This window comes from Periophthalmus magnuspinnatus, chromosome 11 (assembly GCF_009829125.3).
Source record: "Periophthalmus magnuspinnatus isolate fPerMag1 chromosome 11, fPerMag1.2.pri, whole genome shotgun sequence".
Lineage (NCBI taxonomy): Eukaryota > Metazoa > Chordata > Actinopteri > Gobiiformes > Gobiidae > Periophthalmus > Periophthalmus magnuspinnatus.
Window position 1 is genome coordinate 22,904,449 of NC_047136.2, and position 26,250 is coordinate 22,930,698.

The window sequence follows — 26,250 nt, forward strand, 5'->3', positions numbered from 1 at the left end:
CCCCGGACCATCACAGAGGCACTAACACACCCCCGGACCATCACAGAGGCACTAACACACCCCCGGACCATCACAGAGGCACTAACACACCTCTGGACCATCGCAGAGGCTTTTGAACTTTACTCTGATAACAATCCGGATGGTCCTTTTCCTCTTTGGCCCGCAGAACATGATTTCCAAAAACATTTCAACAACGTTTCTGGGTGTTGTTGATATGTGGCTTTTGCTTTGCATGGTACAGTTTTAATTTGCACTTGGAGATGTATCAACGAACTGTGTTAACTGACAATGGTTTCCTGAAGTGTTCCTGAGCCCATGTGGTAATATCTTTTACACATTCATGTCTGTTTTTAATACAGTACCACCTGAGGGGTCAAAGGTCACGGGCATTCAGTGTTGGTTTTCAGCCTTGCTGCTTATGTGCAGAGATTTCTCCAGATTCTCTGAATCTTTTGATGATATTATGGACCATAGATGATGAAATCCCTAAATTCCTTGCAATTGTATGTTGAGAAACGTTGTTCTTAGACTGTTGGATAATTTGCTCACACAGTTGTTCACAAAGTGGTGAACCTCGCCCCATCCTTGCTTGTGAATGACTGAGCCCTTCAGAGATGCTCCTTTTATACCCAGTCATGACACTCACCTGTTTCCAATGAACCTGTTCACCTGTGGAATGTTCCAAATAGGTGGATTTTAAGCATTCCTCAACTTTCCCATTCTGGAACGTGTTGCATGCATCAAATCGAAAATGAGTGAATATTTGCATAAAAACTATAAAGTTTATCAGTTTGAACATTAAATATCATGCCTTTGTAGTTTATTCAGTTCAGTATAGGTTGAAAAGAATTTGCAAATCATTGTATTCTGTATTTTTTTTAAGTTTTACACAGCGCCCAAACTTCATTGGAATTAGGGCTGTATGACCTTATGGTTTCTTTGAATATTGCAGAATATTGCTGAGGTTCACCTTAACCCCTCATTTGAGTTAATACTAAGTTAAAATAACTAACTTGGTCTCGGTTTAGTCCTAGTCTCGTTTTAGCACAACTTTAGACCTGTTAAAGACCTGGTTTGGATTAAATATTTGGAAACACCAGTCTTTTGTTAAGTGGTATTTGGAGAGAGAGGTTTTGACAGATGTTTTGATGTTTCAGTTGACAGATCAGGGTGTGCTGGTGTTATTTCACCTAGTTTACCTCTCTGTCCTCTTGTTACACAAATCAATTTTCTGATCTGAACACACCTTTCCTCTCCCCAGTGATGTAATCCAGTATGCAACTATATGTAATGCATTGTCTTCTGCAAAAAACTACATGTCCCTGTGTCTCAGCCAGGTCTCATGAAGTGTTACCTGTCCTTAAATTACCTGTTAACAAGGGCCGTGTCTCAATTCTCTTTCCTTGCCTTCTTTGTTTGTCTCCTCTTCTCACCTCCTTTCCTTTCCTCGCCATGTTGGAGAGCTCAGAGGAGGGAAGGGAAGGAAACCACAGAGGAAACATGAGCAAGTGTTCAGGGGACAGACATCAGATACAATAATACAACTTTATTTGTCTCATGGTGAGGATGAGGAGTTTGTATTAATACTGCAGTGACATCACACTCTACTGTGGTACCGTAGGCATGTCTATGGCGTAATGTTCAGCAGTTTCCATGGTGATGCAAACAGCAAAAAAAGTTTTAAAATCATCTGAAAATTGAAAGAAAAAATACAAAATTGATTTAAACAACAAACATTTCAGGAGCCTGTGATCAATATGAGCATTCATGGTCCTGTTTAGGTGTTTGATTTTCACAAAAATTAGTGAACTGGAAAACTGCTAGCTAGTTTGTGACTGTGACTGTTATTTGAGAGGGACTTGTTTAACAGCACAAATCAGCTCACCTATTGTAGTTTCAGCTAAGTCCATTTTTTATGTTTTAAAACAAAAGTCAGATTAAAGTGAAACATGAGTCCCAGAGCTTCAGACAGTGCATTGCCTCTAGTGTGCATCGCACCCCAGGGAATGTTGATGACATCAGCTGCAAAGGATAAGGGATGTTGAACATGTGACATAATCTTATTTAAATTATTCATGATGTGTTCTGAAGCATTTATCTGAAACCAATGGTCTGACTAATAACAAATATAAATATAAATCACCACAAGATCATTTTGGTCAGAACCAGAGCTTGAAGAAAGGCTGTCCCATTATTTACAAGTACAAATGGGACTCTTTTATGGGATCCAAATCTCTAAAAGTTGTGAAAAGCGCATATAAAGTCATCGTGCTGAATAATTTGGATACTCTGAATTCATGAGGAGGTGAAGTGAAGAACTCTGGACCACTGCAAATGGTTTGAAATTAACTGGTTCGGTTTTTCACATCTTAAAGCTGTTAAAGAGTAAAAATGAGGCACAAATCAGATTTACAGATAGATAATTTGTATTTATTTCATTCACATTGAAAAACACATTCAGACAGAGTGAAAAGGATAAATAAAAAAAAGTAATGGAAGATTTACAGCTCAGCATTTCCCTGAAACGCTCCATTGTCGACTTCCACAAACCTGAGACTTCAACATGGTTTAAACGAAACAAGAGTCACAGACCTATGTCACAGCTACATACAGTCACCACATGGGGCAGTAGTGTTTTGGATCGACTATATCAATAACCATAGACACAATAGTAAAGAGCAGCTTTGGTCAGATATTACTGTGCATAGGAAGTGGGCCTGTCATGATAATTATCATTTTGGGGTCAGTATTTACTTTTTGTTATTCTTCTGTACTATGATGAGATTTGAGCTGAAAAAAGTTGAATATATAGCTTCTATAGCCCATGACTGACACAATTAGAATAGTTCTTTGCTTTAGTGTTTTTTCAGTGGCATAAATTTGTTTCAATGTTATCATTTATCTAGATCTTCTTCCCAATTGACTTATTCAGTTATCATGACAGGTCTAGCAGAGAGACAGGCCCATTACATGTAGCTTCCCCACATGGCACACAGGGCGGCGACACTGAGTACAGACAGGCTCATGGTGACAGAGGTGGCTCCGCTCGTGTTGACTGGGTTGCACCTGTCAGTGTTGCAACACATCGTGTTGACGGTGTAGGTTGTGCCGATCACGGGGAGACTCCCGTTTCTGACGTCGCTGCCGTTGGTGCAGGTGGTGTTGATAATGCAGCCCTGTTGGCTGATGCCCCTGAAGCTTGAGACGGAGGGGAAGGCTGAGGAAGAGAGGGGGAAATATTATTATTTACTATTATTTATTATTTATTATTATTCATTTAACTCTTGCTAGCTGTTTAACGTGCCAAAATCAGATATTTAAATGGACTGACTTTTTAAAATCTCTTTAACTTTTACTATAGATAAAGAGAGAGAGAGGGGGGGGGGGCATTATAAAAGTAGTGTAGTAATATGAATATTTAAAGAAATTTAAGATTTTGATTTTAAATAAACATGTTCAGATCAAATATAGCCCTTGCTGGTAACAATTGTAATGTTCATTTATTCTTGATTAAAAAAAGATGACTTCATATTTATCTGTGTTATAATTTGTTACTTTGGTTCTCACATGACTTTCCCATATGGGTTGCCAGTTTCAATGCTGAAATCCACAGTTGGAGTTGATCCGAATCGTCACTACCTAAACTCCAGCACCTGCAGCCAATCATGAATCAGCCTCTGCAGCTCAGTGAGTGAATTCTGGAGGTTCTGAGCTTTCACATGAAATATATTTTTTCAGGAATTAAAAAGCAATCAGCCTTAAAGACTTGAAAGAACTGGGAAAACTGGTTATGCAAGTTTGACAGAGCCTCAGAACTGACCAAACCAGATCTGAACAAAATGATGTGATTCATGCTCAGGCAATGTCCCTCATTAAGTCTTTACTTATTCATCCCATTCTTTTTTCCATTTCTTTATTTCACTGACTGGGGCCCTATTTGTTTATAATCATACTTTTGATTCAATATAAAATATCTATTCAACACATTTTTGTGAATGACATGAGCTCTTGTAAAACTAGTTCTTCAGCTTTTGTAAATTTCATATATTAAACTAGTATGACCCTCCCCTGTCTGTCAGTGCGTCTGAGTAATATGGATGAATGGGAGGGACTTGTGCTAAAGTACATGGACTTACTAGCTGTGGCTGTGTAGCAGGTCTGATTGGCTGCGCATGTGACATTGTCAGAGCCGAAGCAAAATCCGAAGAGACTAGCGATGCATTTGTTGCAGTCCAGAGACTCAGCTGGAAAAGAAAAAAATACAATTCATTAAAATGTCACATACTGTGTTCATTACTTTCAGCTTCCTGTTATATTAGTCATTTTGAGGAGTTTTTACCCATTCAGAAGATATAATATTTTGTTTTAATCACCATGGTAGCAAATGTATTCTTCTCGACAGCATATAGCGCAAATGTAATAAGTAGCAATAATAATAAGATTAAAAAGAGTTTAACTAGCCTTGTTTAACCTGTCTTTTCATTTGTGTGAAGGGAAACTCAGGTGGACCACACCCAGAGCCATTCTTTAGCCATTGTAAAATAATCCCTGAGCTAAGTCCCACCTCTTTTGCCAAATAATCAATTGTTTCTTATGTAACGTGTGTGTGTGTGTGTGTGTGTGTGTGTGAGGACTAACTGACAGCGCTGTAGTCATAGCAATGCCAAAAGCAGCCCAAATAAAATTTTCCATACAAGTTAATGACATAATTACAATTAACTTCCTCAGCAAACACAATAGAGATTATTCATGGGATTTAGTGTCATGTTATAAGGTGCCATTTTGAGGAGAGCTGACCACTGAAAAGAGTTAGTTTGTTAATCACTATGGCAACATCATGGCAAAGTTTTCATCATTCTGAAACCTTAAAAAAGAGAAACATTTTCTTGAAAAAATATTGACTTAATTAATTGAACAGAATTATTTAAAAGTAAAGTCCCATTTAAACTAATTGTTTTAAAATTTCCAATAAAACAAAGCATAACATTTTGAAAAAAATGTTTTGTTAAATTTGTCTTACCCATGACAAAGCAAGCCAGCACTGCAACAATTCCAATCAGGATCTTGGCCATTTCTATTTTGTAGTTGTTTTTGGGTCGTTGAAAGTTTAAAATCCTCTTTGTGTGTCTCTTGGCTGGGAGGTGAAATGATGCTGCTGGAGTCAGGCTGGTCTTTTATAGTGATGAGCGGAGGAGCCGGTCCAACCAGAACTCAAGACTGAAGGGAGTGGACCAGGAAGGAATCTAAAATGGAAGGAATGTCAGGTATGGGGCTTATGGGGCTTTACCAGTAGGAAATAGATGCTATCACACTGAGAGAATTGTGTGGGGTATTTTGAGAAAGAAAAGATTAATTAATAATTTATGATGCTGGTGTTTTTATTATTTATAAGTCCTGAAATGGGTTGTAATGAGTTACACAACTCCTACTCATTTTACTAAAGTATAGGTAACATAAAGATATTCATTGCCATTGGACCTGTAAAACTATGATTTATATACACCGCAGGTATTACGCCCCCATCACCGACGTGGATGGCTTCTGCTTCCTCTGCACCAACATCACTCAGACGGCTGTCATTGAGTCCATCCTCAACTCCCCCATCACGGTGTGGTACACCAGGGCCACTGCCAGGAACACAGAGAACACACAGAGAAGGCAATGGGCCGCACCTGTCACTGAGTATCCCCATTGTGAACCAGGATACTCATATCCCTGTATACATGCTCAATCGGAGTATCCTGGATTTTAGAAGGCTTGCTATGACAACCATGGCACAGATATGGAAAGGAGCTAAACGTTTTGGTAGCCTTGCCAAATTAAGCCTGTTTCTAAAAACAAAGGAACAATATATACTTTAAAATAATGATATTAAAAGGTAGTTGTATTTTGAGTTGTTTTGGGAAAGTTGCTACTCTTACTGTATTTGTTACTTCAGTTTGTGCATTCTTCACCAGTGTGAGAAATCAGGATACTGTGTCTACATGTCACAGTATCCTGGAATATATGTGAATATATGGACACACACGTAACTAGGTCACTCAAACCCAATCATATCCGGGATACTCATGTAAACACACTCACTGTCACTCCTCTCACTTTAAACAAATACTTCATCCTCTACTGGATTTGCCCTTGCTCTGTCCATGTTGTGTTATGTTTTGATATTCAGTTTGTATTTTTTATTGAAGCTGTCCCATTTTAATATATTTTTAAAATGTATTATGACCATCATGCATCTGACTGCCAGAGCACATTCATAGTTTGTGACATGTGTTCAGTGACAATATACTGTTCTAATTCTGGTCCACGTGCCGTCTTTTTCTGACAGTATGTAAATAGTGTCTGAAATCTGTCTCATCAGATTGAGAACATCACAAATGCCACCGTAGTTTCTGCACTTGAGCCGAGCGTCAGAGCGCGTTATCACATCAGAGATTTCAGCAGATTCACTCCACTCAAGGAGACGCACTCGATAAACGCCAGTGTGAGCTCTGTCCCTATCTAACATCGACCAACTACAACCATATCAACATTTAATCGCAAAGTAAATACCACATCTTTTTTAGTTTATGATGGGCAGTTTCAGTAAATGTTTTAGTAGCTTTGCAATGTCAGCCATATGTCAGCTGATGCAATCCGTCATTGTCTGCTTGGTTTGGTTGTGAGCCGAGGTACACGGAGGATACGCGTTTGATTACATTACATTATAGCACCTTTTCACGTAAACACTGATTGATAACTTTCACCTCAGAGACACTATATGCATTATAAAGCATTTGAAAGGTGTTAAACCAGATTTTTATCATATTAAAAACTTTCAAAAGTAGAACAAGTTCATTTGAAACTGTTGCAGCGGTCTAGTTATTTCTCACTTACCTTATGCTTTCTCATCCTTCTAATTTATTCACTGAGATGAGTTTATAAACGTTTTCACAACTTTCAGAGGCCAGAGCGGTAAAGCCAACAACAACTAGCATGTTAATTGTGCACTACCTGATTCTCGTAAACTATATCGAATAGAATTATATGCAGACAGTCACAGTACACAGCTAACTTATTTTGACCTTGAAAGCTGCTTATACAATATACTAATAGTACTGGGGTGAGGCAGATTTAGCTCAAATACATAGAAAAATAAAAATAAATCAGGTACAGGTATTTTTATTTTTTTTCAAAACCACATGAGAAACAAAATATTTATTAAAATTTAACAAAAAAAAAAAATCTAGAGTAATTAGGTTATTTAACGGAGCGCTGTATGTAACTATCTTTCTGGTGTAGAGTCAACCACAGCTCATCTCTCCGTGGAGCTGCCATTGCTTTTCCTGGAATATTCCACAGTATGCCATTAAATTTATCTATCTCCTTGGAAACAAGTAGGTAATGTCACCTGGACAAGTTGCAGGTCAGATCGGGGGAGAGGCGAGCCAGCTCACACCTGATTTGGCTGTCAGTTGGAGTTAGGTGGAGCATACTGGTTTGATTACATTTCATTTTACCAAGTCACTGAAACTCTGATTTATGATGTTAACCTAGAGGGATGTTTTGAATTATAAAAATAAGAAACTGCAAAAGAGAAGAAATGATCAAAGTTTTCAACTATTTCTAGATACTGAATAAAAATCTGCTTAAATCTAAACTAACCAAGACTAAACAGGAGTAATGAGCGACTAAAGCAGGTGACAAATCAGGACTAGACTAAAACTAGGCCAGGAGTTACTAGGATCCTTATACGTCAAAGCCTAAGCCAATTTAAAGGGGCGCTGTGGAACATTTCTGGTGGTGAGACACATATACTGACTTGTTTCTATGCAGATGCTAAGGCTTTGTCTGGAATATTCTACAGTATGGCATTAAACTTCTCTTTGTGGAGCATGTTTGTCAAGGCAATAAAACAGTACTAATGATAGGTTTAATGCCACAGTGTGGAACATTCCAGGTGAGGCAATAACATCTTCATGTAGACAAGTAAGTATCAGACTCCCCACTTGAAATGTTACATGGTGCAGTTTTAATTTTGTTTAGGTTTTGTTGATGTATGGACCCGGGTAAATTACACAGTGCGTCTTTACTAAAATGTGTTTGATATAACACAATTTTCCTAAATCATTTCTTCTAAAAACAAAATAATTTCTCTGCAGCACTGCACAATTAGAGCTCACAACATTCCCCAAAGGTGTTTTATTATATTTTTGTTATATTTATTTATCATGGTTTCTTCTCACCTCTCAGATCAGAAACAAATTAGTCTTTTAAATTCAGATGACAGAATTTTTTAAAACTCTAAATGAGTGCTTTTTGTTACTGATTTGAATATATTAAATGTTTTGTTTTTTATTACCTTTGTTTAGTACTTTCTACATTTAACATACACACAGAAGACATCGAATATAGGAAGCAGAATATATGAGATTATGTAGTAAAGAAAATAAGTAACTCAAATAAATATTTTTTATGTTTTATTTTCAAATCCTCAAAGTATCCACCCTTTGATTTGTCGACGGCGCTGCAAACCCTCGTCCTTCTCTCAATGATCTTCATGATGAAGTCTTCTGAAACAGTTTTCACCTCACAGCTGTGCCGCGTCAGGGTCAAGAATTGCCAGTGCGAAGCAAATGCAAGTGCAAAGCAGTGAACAAAACAAAGGGTAAAGGATATTAAAAAAATGTAATGGAGCCACTTTATTCTGAATGTATTTTCATTGGCTACATTCCACATGTGACATTCATAGTTTTGATGCTTCAGTGAGTGTCACGAATGTAAATAATCACAGAAATAAAGTGTCAAAAGTTTTAACTGGTGGTATAAGTGTTAAACTCAAACTGTGACACTGGTCTTTTGAAGCCAGCTTAACTTCTATTTCTGGGTCTTGTCAGATTTCAAGACTCAGAACAAAGAAGCTGAAAAACCAATGTGGAGAAAAGAAAAAAAAGTCGTGAAAAACCAGTCAGACCAGAGACAGAGGAGAGAAAGAGTGAGAGGAGGAGGGAGGAGGAGGACACTTAAGACGAAACTCACACAAGATATTCCAGTTTGGTCTTTATTAAAACTCCAGTTGAACAAAATGAAGATTCAGAGCCATGTGTCAATCAAACCCACTGCCATTTCAAATACAAAATATTATCATGAGGCAGGGACTAGGGTTTATGTTTACATTTGAGCTCATTGTTACGCCCCGTATATTTACAAAAATGAGAATTCATATAATGTGAAAAATAAATCAGATAATTAAGCAAAACAAAACATGGCACGATTGGAAATGGATTTAACAAAATGGCGTCTGATTTGTGGAGTGAAATATCCTGGCTAAAATAGACAAAAACCTCTACCTTTTTGAACCAATAAAACAAAAGATAAAGAATTGGTAAAACATTTGAGATAAATATGCCCAAGACCATTTTTAAAGAGCTTAACATAATCATGCACCAATAAAGAAACAGGAACAGTTAAACCAATGGGACAACATGCGCTTTATACATGATACATTACACGTTTTAGCTCATGCGCTAAGAACAGAAAACAACTATAAAAATATGATGACCTAAATCATTAGTATTAGTCAAATTGGCAAACATCTTTGACAAATCTTTGAACAAATTACACATTTAGGGTTATTTTATAATACAGATACTAGTCTACTATGGCTTACAAGTATTTCACACTTTGTAACATTGTTAATCTTAAAACCCCTATTGCCAATTAAACTTAGAATATGATTAAGGCTTTAAAAAAATATATGTTTTTTTTGGCAGATTTCAGTGTATCCTCTCATATATGAAACAAATGTCTCAAGATTTATTGTGGCTTTGTTCAAAGACACACCAAAATCTGATCATAATCTGGTTTCTGGACCTTTAAGTTTATTTAAATGAAATGCAAACCCCAGGATCTGATGTGAGTAACCAGAGGGACCATGTTCAGACAGAAACATGTGCATTTTGCTGTTTAAGTGTTACTTTAAGAGACTTACAACTCCAAAAATCAGATTGTAACCTCATTTTGCGTGTGCGTAGAACCGGAGCAGTTCATATCCCCTCAATAGGTTTGTGTGTAAGGTGGAGATGGACAGTAACATTGGTGCATTCAGAGCTTAGATGTTAAACCAGGGCGTTAGCGGCAAACACAGCGGCGACAGAGGCCAGAGCAAGCTGCAGTGCCCCGGGCAGAGCGGTGGGGGCGCTGTTGCACAGGTCGGTGTTGCAGCAGGTCTTAGTCATATGGTAGACCGTAGTGTTTCCGGACGAGGGGAAGTTGACGTTCTCGGTTTTGTTGCAGCTGGACACAGCGAGGCAGCCCTTCATTTTGATGTCCACGAACCCGGCTGCAAACAGAAAACAGGGTCACAACTTTAAAACATGAACCCGGCTGCAAAGACACAGAAAAACAGGGTCACAACTTTAAAACTGAAATTTGAGCAGATTTTTTTTATTATTACAGTAATACAAAGTGGTTGAAATGCATGTGATTCTGGCATTAGTTTATCATCTGTTCAGATTTCAGTCCTCTGTCAAACGTTAAAGTACATATGAATGTCAAACTGTTCAAAACAGTAAACCAAAACATGGTTTACATCATATTTTTAAGATCATATTAAAGATCTTGGTCAGTTTCTTCTCATTTTTAAATTTAGGTGAAGCTTATAATTTTACTTCCTGGTTGGACACGGGCAGCCTCCATAGTTGTGCTTAGACTGATCAAAACAAAGGTGTGGTTGTTTGTCTTGATCAGTGGAGGATTTGAATCTGCCCTTGTGGTAAATCGGCCCTGCATTTTGGATTGACTTTTCAGTGTTGATGACATATGGAGAGGGATTCTGTTTTTGAACCCAGCACTGCTTCCTTAGTTTTTTCTCATCTTTTCCGCAAACTGTACCTGGTAAATATTGATCACAGTTTTACTTCAGTTGAGTGGCAAAGTATGAGAAAAACAGATGCACTTTTAAGATTCCAGTTTTCTTCTCACTCCTTTTCGAGCTTAAATAAAAAAATTTAAAAAAAAGTGAAATGTGCATTAAGTGTACTGGATGCATGTGTTCATTAATCTGCTTGAAATAAATAAATAAATGAAAAAAAAAAGAGAAAAAAGCTGCTGCAGAAATGTTTTCAAGTAGGACTGGATCGTGTCATTATGCTATGTCTGGGTCTAATAAAATGCTAGTCTGATTTAGAAATGTACAATATCACAAATTGAATTGAAATTTGAGTTAGCACAGTTGTCAAAAATATACCATCTTTACAGAAAAATCTTCCTGTAGTTTAGACCTCTGTAAACATGTTCATAAATCTATGGGATTCTTCTATTAGTTTCCGTTCATATTTTTGTCTTCTCTCAAATATGGAGTTCTTTACATTTTTTTTTTCTTTAAAAAAAAAAAAAAATCATTCATAAAATATAAAAAGACAACAATGTCATAAAGTTAAACATACAAGAAATTTATGAAAAGGAGCAGAAAGAAGAGTTATCTGCCCTGTTTTTTTTTTTTTTTTTTATAAACTCTGATAGTTTCAATACAATATGTGCTCTGAACAAAATCCTATTTTCAAAATTGCAAATCTAATCACAATTACTTTTTCCCAAAATGCAGTGCTAGACTCATCCACTACAAAGTCATTTGGGCAGATTTGAACCCGTCGCTTCCTCTCCTCAGTTGACCTGTCTTTAGGGAATGTGTTCAGTTTACAATTACATTTACAATATTGTTTTTAAATATTTGAAGCAAGAAAACTGTACAGGTTTCAGAGCTGCTTTTGTGTTTATGGAACAGATGAACCACTTCCATAAAACTCTAATGCATGTGTTTAGTAGATACAAAATATACAGTACAAATTTAAGCTGTTCTTAAGCAACATATACAGTGAAGATATAGATGTGCACTATTAGAATGAACTTTTCAATGAGTTATTATGAAATAAAAATGTGAAATTGTTACTTTTTGGAACTAAAGAAACCTAAAGAAGACATTTTAATTAGACAGAGCTGATATATTAATTAGCATTAATTTATAAACACACTTTAGACACATTAAAACACCAACATGTTTTTGCTTCTATTTTGTCATAATCAGCTAATCAACATAGCTTAATGAATGACATAACAGCTAATCTAATGACTAACAAATGAACGGACATATCTGTACATCAGAGACATCCTCTGTCTCTTCTTCACAAACTCGTCATTTGCAATTATGTCAAATGCTCATAGTGTTGGACATTTTGACAGTATTTTGGCGTGATTTGTGTATTTCTAGATAACTTGACAAAATGAAAATAAGAAAGCTCATATAGGTAACATAGCCTCATCATTATGGTCCTGGATGTTAATTAAAATATTTGTATGAACAGTGGTTAAAGGGGAGGAGCTGACAGGAAACGAGGCTTTATTTAGACATTGGATTATTGCCAAAGTACAGTTATTTGATTTAGTCTCTTATTACTGCCTATATTTTCATCACACTTACAACTGTTTTTTATAATAATGTAAGAACATGTGGTTTTTTTTTCATGTTTTTCTAATTCTGACTTGGATTGGTAGATGGTACCTGTGCTAAATATTTATCATAGTTTTACACCAGTTAAGTGACAGTTTGCGGGAAAAAGTTTGCAAGAAAAAGTTGAAATGTATAGAACTTCAGGAAGTCGAGCTGAGTTCTAAAACGAAATTCCTTCATGTCATCAACACGGAACAATCCATCCAACATACAAGATTTACCAAAAGGAAGGCATTTTTCTGACAGCTTCCCATGTTCAACCAGGAAGTAAAATGATCAACAAAATATAAAAATGAAAAACTAGGCAAGATCTGTACTAAAATCATGTATAATGATGTTAACGATGTTTCCATGAAATAAGCAGTCTAACCTGTTACACTTCCAATTTAAACTTTAGTATTGTTCTGTGAATGTTCTGAATGTTCAGTGAATGACTGAAGTCTCTGGGGTTTTCCAAGCTTTGCTGGAGGGTGATTTGTTTATTAGCAGAAGTCAAAGCAGTAATGATGATCAGATCGGACTGTGAACACTGTGACCTCCGGTTCATTCTCTCCTATCAAAGGATTAAAACCTCACTGTCGTTACGGTACATCACACAATACTCAGAAATGTGGTTTATCTTGTACTTATCACTCATAAGTACGCACTTTAACAGAGGCAAATGCTTCAAACTTGCTAGGGCTGTGCAGTTAGTCAAGTTTGACTCCCAGATTTTATTGTGTTAATCAAAAAATAAAACAATTAAAATGACATGGGTGCTGGTTTCGTTTTTTCACTCGCACCAAGAAACACCAGACATCAACTCAATGGAGCTCCACAGTGACCGCCCACCCCCTGGTCCTTTCACTTTATTTTAACAGCTCGCTCAGGACTAACCAGTTATGTGCTAACTAATGAATGTGGAATATCTGTAGATTAGAGTCATCCTCTGTCTCTTTCTGACTCACCGGTCGTTTCCAGTGATGTCAGATTCTCATAGCGTTTGACAGTTTGACAGTATTTTAGCTTGTACTTGTGTATTTCTGGATAATTGAAATGTAGATTCTGTATATTTGACTAAGTGAGTTTTGAGTGAATTGTGCTTTGAACGATTGAATCATTTTAATCCAAAAACAAAACTTGCAGTGGTTGATGATGAAATTTACATTACTCAATCAACTCATTCAAACACTTTAATCCAATCCTGGTGTGTATTGTGTTCGATTCCCAGATAGAATTTCCTAAAATGGCTGCTACATCTCGTCACACAAAGGTGACTCAATCAGGAATGTTGCTCAGGTCAAAGGTCATATTTTAGGTTACTTACTCATACATTCTTTTATAAATGAACAATGGATGATCTTCTAAAACTTTATAAAATGCCAAGTCATTAAAACATTTCGTTGAATCTTGTTTTTTGGACTTAAAACAACTATGTTATTAAAAAACACACACACATAAACAGGACAAAATTGGACCTTTCTGAACAGTTTTAGAATAATCTTGAACTTTATTAGAACTAATATAACACCAGATGGTAACACAAAGAAATAGCTTTTATTTTGTGTTTTTTGTCTTCCGGCTGTGAGTAAGTCTACAAGCGACAAATGCTTTCTGCTGACAATATGAAATGATTTGAACATTTGGGTTTCTTGCAGGCTCCTTCAGTTATAATGTGATTTCTGTATAATAAACATGTGTGGGTGTACCTGCTTCTACTTTGCCGCTGAAGCACTGCTCTCCAGAGTTGCAGGTGATCTTTGAAGTGACGCACAGTTTCCAGAAGCCCAGTTTACAGTTGTAGCACTGCAGCGCCTGGACTGGACCCAAACACAAACACAACAGTTAACTCACAACTTCACAACAGTTCAGGGGTTGTGTCACATTAAAGAGCCCGTACTCATTCACACATATATTCATACACCAGTGTACACAGACACAAGGTGGGGATAAAAATGCAAAACTGCACTACACAGCCAAATGAAAAATAAACACATACAATTTAAAAGTACGGATGAGACATAATTCATGAGTTTCAGGTTCCTGTTATACTGAGAAATTCAAAATTGCTATAACCATGGTCCTAATTTTCCATCATTCTGAAATCCATGGATTCAATTATATAGCATTTTTGTTAATACTCAAATCCTTCCAATAATTTACATCTGTGATTTTCTAACCAAAACAAAACATTCATTTAATTTAAATTAAAAAAAAAAAATCTTAATATTATAGAGTGACGTCATGAGGAACCTGGTAATTTCATAATACTAATACAATGTCTGTGACACATAATATCGTGTCTATGACTCATAATGACTGAACACAAACAGAGGTTATTATATTAAACAAATAAAAGGTGTCACTGTCCACTGACATCAGCATCAATGGCTTTGACGTATTTGAACGTATTTCACGCACATGAAATCCAAATATGGATTAAACAAAGAAAAATCATTTATGCAAGCTATTAAGACAGACACGAATGGAAATAACAACCTGTTCTTAACAACGGCCAATAAGGCAAGCCTCATATTTAATAAATAATATCAAAGACTCATTTAAAATATGCAAGATGAAACGATTGACGACAGAGGAGCCAAAATTCAGCCCGATTTTAAAATTGTTGTGTCTAAATTTGGGTCAAAAATCAGCCCAACAACCACACAGTGTAAACCCAGACTAACGATTTGAATGAGCCAGATACTTTCTTTATTTTTGAAAAGGGTTAAATAATCTGGGAAATAATACCCATCCATGATTTTTCTGAAAAACATTGCGATTGAGACTAGATTTGCGCTTTATGTTTTGATAATAGGAAAGTTCAAAGTTCACATTTTAAACTCAACAAGACTGAAACATGAACTGACAAACTAATACAAGAATCACATTTCAGAACATGTTTGTGCAGGTTTAAGGCCTTAGCGATTTTTATACAGAACAGGACGTTACTATGGTACTTTTGGCCATTTTGCCAACTGCGTCCGTTCAAATTGCACTTTCGATCCCATTGCTGTGAGTCGCCCAGCCCTAGTTTACAACATTGTTCATTAATGAAGTGGTTACGCTGCATTTCAAAGCACTACACCTATAGATTAAACACATTTCCCCAAGTCTAAAAGGAGGTATGGACTGTGCAGTACTGACAGTGTTTATTTGACCATAGCGTTTGACCCATGGATTTATTACTATGTTATTATATTATACTGCACAAATGAATGATTATCTTTCCATTATTGCTCCTACATAACCCACAGTATTTAAAACGGCCACACCACGAGAACACATCAAACAGTATTAAGCTTTTCGATTCATTCACTCCACGCCTTTTGAGTTTCGGTTACACCCAAATCTATATCAGCCGCTGACCACTCTCTAAGTCCTTTCAGTTGAAGTAAATATGGATATTGCCAGAACATCATGTGACAGGTTTATTTCAGCGTTTTGTTTTTTTAAATGGCTAAAGTCGCCCCATTTTCTTTTGAATACATTTGAAAAACTCCTCGTCTCATGTGATTGTATAGACCGCGCCCAGTTGACTTGAGTTGTGGATCTCGTTCGACCTGATTCCCTGTCACCTGATCTTTTGTAACTGGTGGTAATTACAACAGCAGCGGTAATGGGGAGATACACATGTTTGTGTACTCAAGCACAATGAGAGTGTGAGTAATTGTCTACCTTGAACAGACAGACATAATGAAGTGTGAGGCCATACAAAATGTGTTTGTTAGACTTCCCCAATAATTGTACAATAGGGACTGAACCAAGACTAAACTAGAGCCAAACCAAGACTAAATCAGGACTGATCCAGGAGCAGCGGAGGGCTTCAACTTGATCTGAATTAGGAGAAAAAAGTGCAAAAACCAGGATTTACATCAGGACTAAGGGTGGTTCACTTGTCTTTGTTGGATCCTGGTTTTAGCCCAGTTTAGTTCTGATGTAGATTTGTTCCTGGTCTAGTCCTGGTCTAGTCCAAGATTAGCTCCAAATTTAGTCCCACTTTACTCTTACTTTGAAGTGGTCTATGTGTGAACGCACCCTAAAACCACTCAACTACACTAGGAAAACTAGCTCTGAATCAGGGCTGTAACGTTATTATTTCTATTCATGGATTTCAAGCTATGGCAACCATTCTCCATGGTCATAGCAATTAAGCAATTCAAATCTAAATATTATATCTTTTGAATAGGGAAAGGTCCTCTATGGGTGCATAACATACATAACTACATAACACAATAAGTCCATAGAAAATGACTAGCACACACCAGATTAAGTTTAAATTTGCATTATAGCCAATTAGATTATCTTTGGTATTCAAAACAGGATGTGCAGTATGTTTGATGTTTCTAGATAATCTCGTATGAATAATGTGAGTGTAAGAATCAGAAAATTGTGAAAATATTGCTGTAGGCCACTGGTCTCAACTCAAGACAAAAGCAGAGAATAAAAGAGGAATTATTCACTGTACGATATTGTTTTACATTGGACTATATTGCTTTAAATTATCTCTATATATTTTCATTTAAGCCACAGACATCTTAATATGTAGCGCTAAAGAATACCAGTAAAACCATTGTAAAACCTGTCATTTGTGAGTTTTAATTAAAGCCGCCCTGGTGTCGCTGATCATAAAGATACAGGTCTGCGTCTCTTTTACACCAAGTTGAACTCGTTTGACGACGAGTTACAGGAAAAGACTTGGTGAAGAATGTTTAGGTGACAAAGACATGAGCGGTATACATGTCTCAGACAGCCAGTACAGTACACTGCACTTAACTGCCATCATAAAATGTGTATTTAACCTGATTCTTCTGTCTGAACTCATCTCAGCCTCCTCCTGGTATAGATCTAAAGTTATAGACAAACGTTATGGAAAGTCTCTCACCCATTTGGAGTTCATAGTTCAACCATTCCCTGGATCATCTGTCACCTTCACTTCAATAAATGATCTTACTCCTATGTCTTTGTTTTGGTGTGGTCCTTGATAATAAATTCAATCGTAATATGGAGTTTGTACTTCACATTTTGACTCCGTGCTTCATGTTAACTCTGGCTGGCTCTCCAATAGTAATGTTGTCTTGGACCAAAGTATGCATACTGTGAAACGTTGACGCCAATGAGACTGTATGCAAACAAACTAAATACATCCATATGCTTCATAATTGATGACTAGTAGTATTATACAGCGGTACATATATGGGGGGCATGCTGTTGAAGTACTTAAACTTTGAGTAACACAGGAGCCAGTGAAGTGTCAGATTCTTCACATTCGTTCAAAATGGAGGTAGTTGATTTAACCTGGAGGAGAACAGATCAAAGACCGCAGAAAGAGCATGATAACAGCACCAACGAATGTGCTTTAGTCATCCACGTAAACCAGTGTGCGACATGCCAGACCAGTGATGCAACACAATCAGGTTACAAAACACTATTCAAATTAATGCCGTTTTTTCATTTTATTTATTAGCTCAGTCCAAGTCTTGGTGTTTAGGGTTAGGGCTAGACTGACAAATTATTTCAAATATGTAAGTAATGTAGTAATAATCTGTCAGAACATAATTACCATTATCAAGTCTCAGAGAATAGACTTTAATGCAGCTCTGCTTGTGTCCAAATCTCTCCATGGTCTAGCCCGATCGATAACACTATCTTAGCCTAGTTTAGCTTCTATTGTCGTCCTCACACTTTTGACCTTGTTAGTGTGAAGTGACTGCAATCCCTTCTTAACATGAGATGCAAAAAAAGAAGAAATTGTAAACATGTCCATTATTTTCAATCAACTTAGCCTTGGACCTGGAAGTTACGTCACACTTATTATTATGCTCAACTTCTTTGACATCTGTCAGCTCATAAACCGATCACGTACTGTTACAGAGGACATTTTGAAATGACAAACTTCCTTGTGTTTGGTTGAGAAGGGGACATGACATAGGAACCTCTCTGCACTTTACGGTAAAAGTGCAGAGAGGTTCAGCTTCATTCCTGAGTAGTTTCTAAACCCAAAAAAATCTATTGTTACCCTTTCACCTGTAGATAAAATCTGCTCAAATATTTCACTGAAACTCAACAAATTTGTAGACATATTTATACAAACAGACCAGCATTTTTGTTGAGTTTTGCCATTACAAGTGTGAATGTATGCTGGACATGTCACTACTACACAATATCTTTTACCAATGAGGACTGCGACGAGACAGCACTCCCACAAGATCGAGACAAGGCGAGATTTTGATCTAAATTACAATAAATCGGATCATTCAGTTCAATTTTGGCCTTTACATTTTTAATATATTTTATCAAGTACTTTGATAAAATGCTACTCACCAGCGTTTACCCCATTTTTGTCCAATCCAAATGGAAACATACAGGGAAAAAATATCACAAGTTAATTTTTCTCATGTGTGCACAATCTTCTGGCACGAGGTCTCATCCCATCTCTATTAATATTTCCATTTAAATCACTTATTGAGGAAATTATTGCAAAGGAAGCAATACTACCAGGCAAGAAGTAGTTTGAAATATCAGATTTCATATTTGTCAGCACAGGTAACTGATAACTGTGACTGTGCTACTGTTTTGTACAAAGACCTCTCATAATGGTTCAAAGTGTCATATTTACTTTTAGTGTTAAACCCTGGTGTTGACAGAAGATTACAGATCCAAACGAGGCAGAAACTGTTCAAAAACGTCATGTCACTGATGGATTTTTCCTTTTGTTAAATCAGAAACATTTATCATACTTGACACAGGCCGCAGACTCAACAGGAACAAACCACTGTGAGATCATTCATTTTATTATTCACAATTAAATTAAGAATTTTAATGATTGCACCAATCTAAAAAAAAACAAAAAAAACAACTTGTTCTGGTTCTCAAAACCTGCAACAAAGCCACTCCCCGCTTATGAAATCTGTGTGTTTAAATAGGATTACCCTTCTGATAAAAAACAAACAAACTGACTGCTGTATTTCTCAGAATCAACACAAAGGTCACATTTATTATTGAGCAGTAAAATACTCAGTAGATGTAAACCAAAAGTAATTCACAGAAAAAACAGGGTTGAAATGCCCTGTGCGTGATGCCAAAAGGGGAGTCAACTTTATTTAACAAAAGCCTCATGTGATGGATTAACGTGAAGAAACACCAAAACTATTTGATCGGGCTCCTATAATGTGATGATGGCAAAAACTGACTTTTGTCCCCTATTTGTGAGTATGTCATGAAATATCAAAACCTCGCTGTACTGCAACACAAAAACAAGATAAATTTTAAGTCCCCCTCTGTATTATTGGCCTATACAATATTCTGATGTCATTTGAAACCCAGCAATTAAACTTTAGAACGTAATGCAAAGTTTAACAATAAAAACGGGTCTTATTATTAGGTTAAAGTTTTAGTCTCTTCAGGTTCTATGTTCTGGCTCTGTGTATGAGCGTGTTTGTGTGTCTCTGTGTGTGGAAGGGTGTGGTACTTTCAATGTATGTATACGTTTTCAACCCAGTGTCACTTGTGTGCGTTTTGTAAAATGTTTGTGCATTGTTATTTTCCAGAGGACAGCGGATGTAAATGAGTCCAAGCCCTTCTCTTTTCCCTGGTACAATACATCAAATGGCAATATTCATGTTCTAACTGTACATGGTCCTCTAAAAAAATTCTATTCAAATGTCTAGAAATATATATATAGAAATACTTATATAGAAATACTTATATAGAAATACTTCAATAATATAGAAATACTTCAATAATGAAACAGTTACCATAGCGAATGATCAGTCGTTTAAGATCGAACAATGTAACGTGTAGAAAACGATGGTACAAATTTAACCAAAACCTCCCGCTGGCTCATAAAACCTGCAGTGTTAAACAGGAGAAGTACAAATCTCCACACATGGGTCCTGTTTTAAAGGTGAGATCGAAAGAAACAGGCTCGTACTGCCCCCCGCTGCTCACTCCACATAACTGCACCATCCACGCAGCAGGTGTCATGATTATCAGTGATATGACTTCAAAAAAATGTCGTAATGGGACAGGGACGTGTTATTAAGTTATGACATTTGTCTTTGCTGTTGCTATTCTGTGAAGAACTTTGAATTACTCAGAGCAGGTCCAACGAGGCATATGGACTTAACATTGTTCAATAATATTTAGGGCAGTGGAGCAGCCAGGTTTAAAATGCGTAATGGAATATGAAAGCATCTATAACCAAATTCAGGCTCTTTAGAAACCAAATCCAAACATTCACAGTTATCACACATTAATCTATGGGGACGTTTGTGTCCTTAACAACAGCTAACAAAGCCAAGGACAAACAAATGCTTTGTAAATATTCAAATGTAAAACAAAACCTGCCCTGATTCAGGACACGGCCGCAGAGATGCAAAACCCGAGCGTGACTGAGCTGAGGAAATAAAGGTGAAATAATGGTGTGGGAGCGTGACTATACACAGTAAATACACGATCCTTTTGATTAAGTAATGTAACCTGCAAATGAATCTCATCACCATAAATTCTAATAACATTTGCTGACCTTGTGCAGTGGAGAGCTAGAGCTACCAGATGTAGTGTAATCTAATGTAAATAGTCCCCTTGAACGAAGCAAAGATAAAATTATTAAACATTATCCAACTTAATTCGTTCAGCAAACACAATATGGCGCCTTTAGTTTAGACCTCCATACAACTAAGCATGTTCTGAAATGCCTCAAGTATTGGCTTAGCAGTCCATATTTCAGTCTGCGCTTTAATCTTATCCATTTGAATCAGAAAAATGTGCACCTAAAAGAGATTGTGTTTTTAAAATAATTAAACTGTTATGCTCGAGATAATGTTCAAAATTCATGGGTTTAAAGCTATGGCGACTGTCCTCCAGGGTCATAGCAATTAAGCAATTCAAAATATGATATCTTTTGAATTGGGAAAGGTCGTCTATAGGTCCCCACGGTGCTTCACATCAGAAAAGAATCATCTGTCTGAAGCCCATGAACACACCTGTACAAACTCTCCACTGCTCCATGTTTTACTCTGTATTTTAGTTCTGCCATTGAACCACAGAGGAGCAGGTGACCACTCGGAACACTAGATGGCATCAGTGTCAGCTGCTTTTGTACGCCCTGCCTCCAGGCCACAGACACAGAGACACAAAATGTACAGAGGCCTGGCCAATACAAGAGGAGGCTCCAACCAGACTGGGACAGGACTGCACCTAAATATTATCATAGTCTAGTCAAAAGATTATTTCAAATGTACACGGACATGTTTTAAATGCTTTTTCAACAAAATAAAAAGGTGAAAATCTGGCTTCTAAATAGACAAAGTGTAACCTCAGAGCGTGGGGGGGTGTAACTTTGGAGTAGGTCCGAGATGTGGGGCCAGTCCGTTCAAAGCTTTTAAAACAAATGAATCTTAAAATCAGTTCTAAAATGACACAAGAAATCAGTTCGATGTTGATTTCTGACCTAACTGGAGACAGGAAAGACTTTGGATAAAAGCCGCAGATGATAAAAACTTGAGTGACCTGCTTTGTAAATTTTAAACCACTGTCTAAGGTGAGGCCAAGGTTGAGGACTGTAGGACGCACATTATCCTTTAAGGGTCCCAAGTCGAGAAGGACGCTCCCAGGTCCAAACTATATGACCTCAGTCTCGCCGCTGTCTTTGTTCTAAACAGGTCTTGTATGTGTTTTAGAGTCTGTGTCGTCCACATGATCAAAATACAGCTATGATTACTTTTTATAGTCATCTAGCCATGATTAGGGCGTCGATACTGAAAAATAGCTGGATTCGGTATTGATTTCATGGTATCGGTTAAACCCATATCCTAGTTGGGCCTTTAATTGGATGTGATAAGACAAGCTATTTACAGGCAGATTTTAGCCTAGAGTATCTCATAATGTTTGATTTTTTCCTTACAAAGTTGTTCAATAGTGATTTGAAGTATAAGTAACAGTTATATTACACAAGTGGATCTCCTGTGTAGTAAGTCCACTGTGTTTCGAGGAAATAAGCGCCATTTTAGTTCACAAAATCGAGTATAGGCAAATACTTAAAGTCAAAGTATCGATATTGTATCAGAATTGAAAAAGCTGGATCGGTGCATCCCTAGTCACGATTAGCTGATCGCTGCAGCCCTTGGACCAGAGCAACACATTTATGCTTTGATTGAAACAGGTTATAAAAGGCAAAGTCCAGATTCTGGTTCAAGATCTGGAGAAGGGTCCTGGATAGTACAGATGTCCCAGAGAGATCAAAGGGTGGGTCAAATGCAGTGGACTCAGGCTATGATATAACCACAAAAATGTCCTTTCTAAAAACCTATATAACAGCGTATCAAGTTTGCGTCAGCAGGTGGGTCTAACGTTACAGAGGCACTTCCCGAAACTGCCTGACCCCTGCCCTCCTCCTCCTTCTCCTCCGTCGTATTCTCAGGTGTTTTGTGAGTGAATCTGGGTCATTGTGTCACTCCCTTATTTCTATAAACCTTCAAAAGTCATCTAAAACCTAAAACTGACATAAATATACACACTCACGTTTGCACAAGTTATTAAAAAGTACAAAAGGCACCAGTGCTGACGGCTCGCTCTCTCTCCGGAGGACTCAGGGCCCCTGCTCTACAGACTCGCTGGATTTTCATCAGTATTTTAAGCAGACACAGTGCTGTCCATGTGCCACTGGAAAACACGGAAAACACGGAAAATTGTCTTTCCATTCCAACACACTGGGTCTGTGTGTGAGGGCAGAGAGCAGGTTTGTGTCAGACTAAAGTGTTTACGCTTATCCAACCAACACAGAGAGAAAGAAAGAGGAGACCAGAGGGACAGATAGAGAGACAGAGAGAAAGAGGGAGACAGAGGGACAGAAAGAATGAGAGATGGAGAGAAAGACAGAGAGAAAGAGGAGGACAGAGGGACAGAAAGAAAGAGAGACAGAGAGAAAGAGGAAGACAGAGGGACAGAAAGACACAGAGAGAGAGAGAAAGACACAGAGAGAGAGAGAAAGAGGAGGACAGAGGGACAGAAAGAGAGACAGAGAGAAAGAGGGACTGAAAGAAAGAGAGAGAGACAGAGAGAAAGAGGGAGAGACAGAGAAAGAGGAAGACAGAGGGACAGAAAGAGAGACAGAGAGAGACAGAGAGAAAGAACGAGACAGAGGGACAGAGAGAGACAGAAAGAGAGGGCGACAGAGAGAGGGAGACAAAGAGGGACAGAGAGACAGACACAGAAGGAGACAAAGAGAGAGAGAAAGAAAGAAAGACAGAGACAAAGAAAGTGAGACAGGGAGAGGGACAGACAAAAAAGACCAAGAGAGAAAGAGGGACAGAGAGAGAGACAGACAAGACAGAGAGAAAAACAGGAGGGGAAAGACAGAGAGAGAGAGAGAGAGGGAGACACACAGGGACAGAGAGAGAGACAGGAGGGTGAAAGACAGAGAGAGAGAGAGCAAGACAGAGAGAGAGAGCGAGCGCAGGAGACAGAGAGAGGAAGACAGACAGAGAGAGAGGAAAAAGACACAGAGAGAGGGGGGGAGACAGAGTGAGAATCCAGTTGTCCCTAGAGTCCTCTCGCTCGCCCACAGACCTGTGACACTGTTGTAATTACCACAGTGACAAACAGCCATTAGCTTTAATCCTGTGGCGGTGTAAAGCACCCACGTGAAAGACTAGTACACACCAAACATGCTCTCAAGCTCCCGTTAGTAAGGGTGTGGTCTGTAACGGGACACTCAGGACAACAGGAGGGCAAGAGGGATAAAAACTGCATGAATACTCCCTAAAACACAATAGTCAAAAGGACAAATGGTGCTTATATTTTGAGGACGAGGGGCAGAAACATGAGACTTCTCCTGACTGTTTACAGGTGAGGAATTTCACAGAAGACTTCACGACGCAGTTTGCAGGTCGGGGCACGATTCTCAGTCATAACACTCCTAAATATAAGCTCCCACAGGACTGACTCACATTATGTAACAGTTGTGATTCACTGTGGTCACGGGGAAGTTACTTAAACAATAATATCACCTTCAAAAATAAATAGTTGACGCAGTTCACTGTTGACAAAAATATTAAGGTGACCCAAATGTCCCTTAGACCACTTGACTTTAGTTTGTTTCAAAGTAGATCCTGTCTGCAGTGTTATCTATTTGCACTGTGTGTGTACCATATCAACAACTGATAATGGACAGACAAAGAAAAGATGGAGCACTGCAGTCCTAAAACAATGAACCTATAACAAATTAAATGGAATTGTGTTTAGACAGAATTATTCACATAAGTTGACGTCTATGCAAGTTGATGTGCACTGCAGCTTAAGATGAATTTACACAGTGATTTGCCTAAACCTTTCAGTGGTAAGCCACAGCAGAAACTCATTTGTTAATAAAAGAAAAACAACCAACAGAAAATAGGTTATTGAACTGGACTCACGGAGCTTTCAAATAATTAGTTTGAATGTGTCTCATTTGTTAGGCCTTTGTACAATTCCCCAAAAACCCATCAAGAACTATCCAATCAATGTTGTCTTTTATATTGTCTTATCTTGTCCATCTTAAAACGTAATGAAACTGCAATTTACTGGTTTGAAGCATTTTTAAATAGGTCACAGCCTGTATCACTACTTTTAATAAGACTGACACGTGCAGATCAACCTCAGGCAGCAGCAGAACTATCCCAACATGCTTTTCAACTGACATGTAGGGTGACCAGACAACCCTATTTACCTGGGACAGTCGTTCTGTGCCCCATGTCCCACCAGATTTATACAAAACCATTAATTTGTCCCAGTTTTATATAAGAAATCTCCCAGATGTCTCAATTTTTTTTACCAATTTGATCCCCTCCAAAGGTAAGGAGATTATATTCTGACCAGAAGTGAGTCAAGAATGGATAACATTATGCGCTATTTTTATCATTTCAACCATTTCAACCATCCCAACCATCCCAACCATCCCAACCAGGGTGTGTCCCAGTTTTGAATTTTGAACACCATTTTTAACCTTGAATTTACTCTTCAAGGTGAAAAATTGTGAGAAAAAAATAGTTGAAGTAAATAAGATGTGAAGGTGCCTTTGTTCCGTCCTTGTTGTGGTGGGATTTAGTTGATCCTTTCCTGAACACGCCCGACTGTGCAGGAGCTGAGTAACTGACACAAGGTGTGGGAAAACGGATTGGAAAAATGCAAGGAAAAAAAAACAAAACGCTTTTTTTTTCTTTTTTTTTAACGTTCGGTAGTGAAAACCTCTTTAAATTAGCCTATAACTCTTACATTGCAGAAAAAAGTAGAAAAAGTTTTTATACTAACTTTACAATAACGAAAATAGTTGAAAATATGAAAAATAGTCCATACAGCAGATCAGTCCAACGGCGCAAATTTTAGACTGTGCGCTCTTTCTATTTGGTTTTAATGCACTGATTTTCTCATCTAAAAACACATATTTATGGCGTTGGTGATAAACTTACCTGCAGCGAAGCAGAGAGCCACGACCAAAACCTGGAGGACAGTTCTGTTCATGTCTGCGCTGGAGTTTGTGGTGGAGCTGAGAGCGGTAAAACTGAGCTAAAGTCACACCGTAATAACAAAACGGACTCAAATAAAGTTTTTTTTCCCTCCTCGTGGTCTTTATATCCCAGCACCGCCCGCGCCTGTCACTGCGGTCCAATCAGAATCAGAGCTGCCTGTCGCCATGGAGACGCCGCACCTGAGGCCCACTGAGGCCCACTGGGGTCTGAGAGAGCCTCTCAGTCCACCCGGGGGTCAACAGGTGTGTATAAACTGGTCCCATTCAAATATAG

At 37.8% G+C, this 26,250-nt stretch overlaps 2 protein-coding genes across 2 annotated transcripts; both read right to left on the bottom strand.

The window, feature by feature from the left end:
• Positions 1 to 2,408: 2,408 nt before the first annotated feature.
• On the bottom strand, positions 2,409 to 5,142 carry LOC117378737 (lymphocyte antigen 6B-like). Its single transcript, XM_033975399.2, has 3 exons — positions 5,021 to 5,142; positions 4,137 to 4,244; positions 2,409 to 3,217 (listed from the first exon to the last, which is right to left on the bottom strand). Exons 1-3 carry the CDS (start codon positions 5,070 to 5,072, stop codon positions 2,967 to 2,969), a joined length of 411 nt encoding a protein of 136 aa, XP_033831290.1. The 5' UTR covers positions 5,073 to 5,142; the 3' UTR covers positions 2,409 to 2,966.
• Positions 5,143 to 9,029: 3,887 nt separating this feature from the next.
• spaca4l (sperm acrosome associated 4 like) lies at positions 9,030 to 26,050 on the bottom strand. The gene is made up of 3 exons (XM_033975238.2): positions 25,918 to 26,050; positions 14,179 to 14,289; positions 9,030 to 10,324 (listed from the first exon to the last, which is right to left on the bottom strand). The coding sequence occupies exons 1-3, from the start codon at positions 25,967 to 25,969 to the stop codon at positions 10,101 to 10,103; spliced, it is 387 nt and encodes a 128-aa protein (XP_033831129.1). The 5' UTR covers positions 25,970 to 26,050; the 3' UTR covers positions 9,030 to 10,100.
• Positions 26,051 to 26,250: the final 200 nt, after the last annotated feature.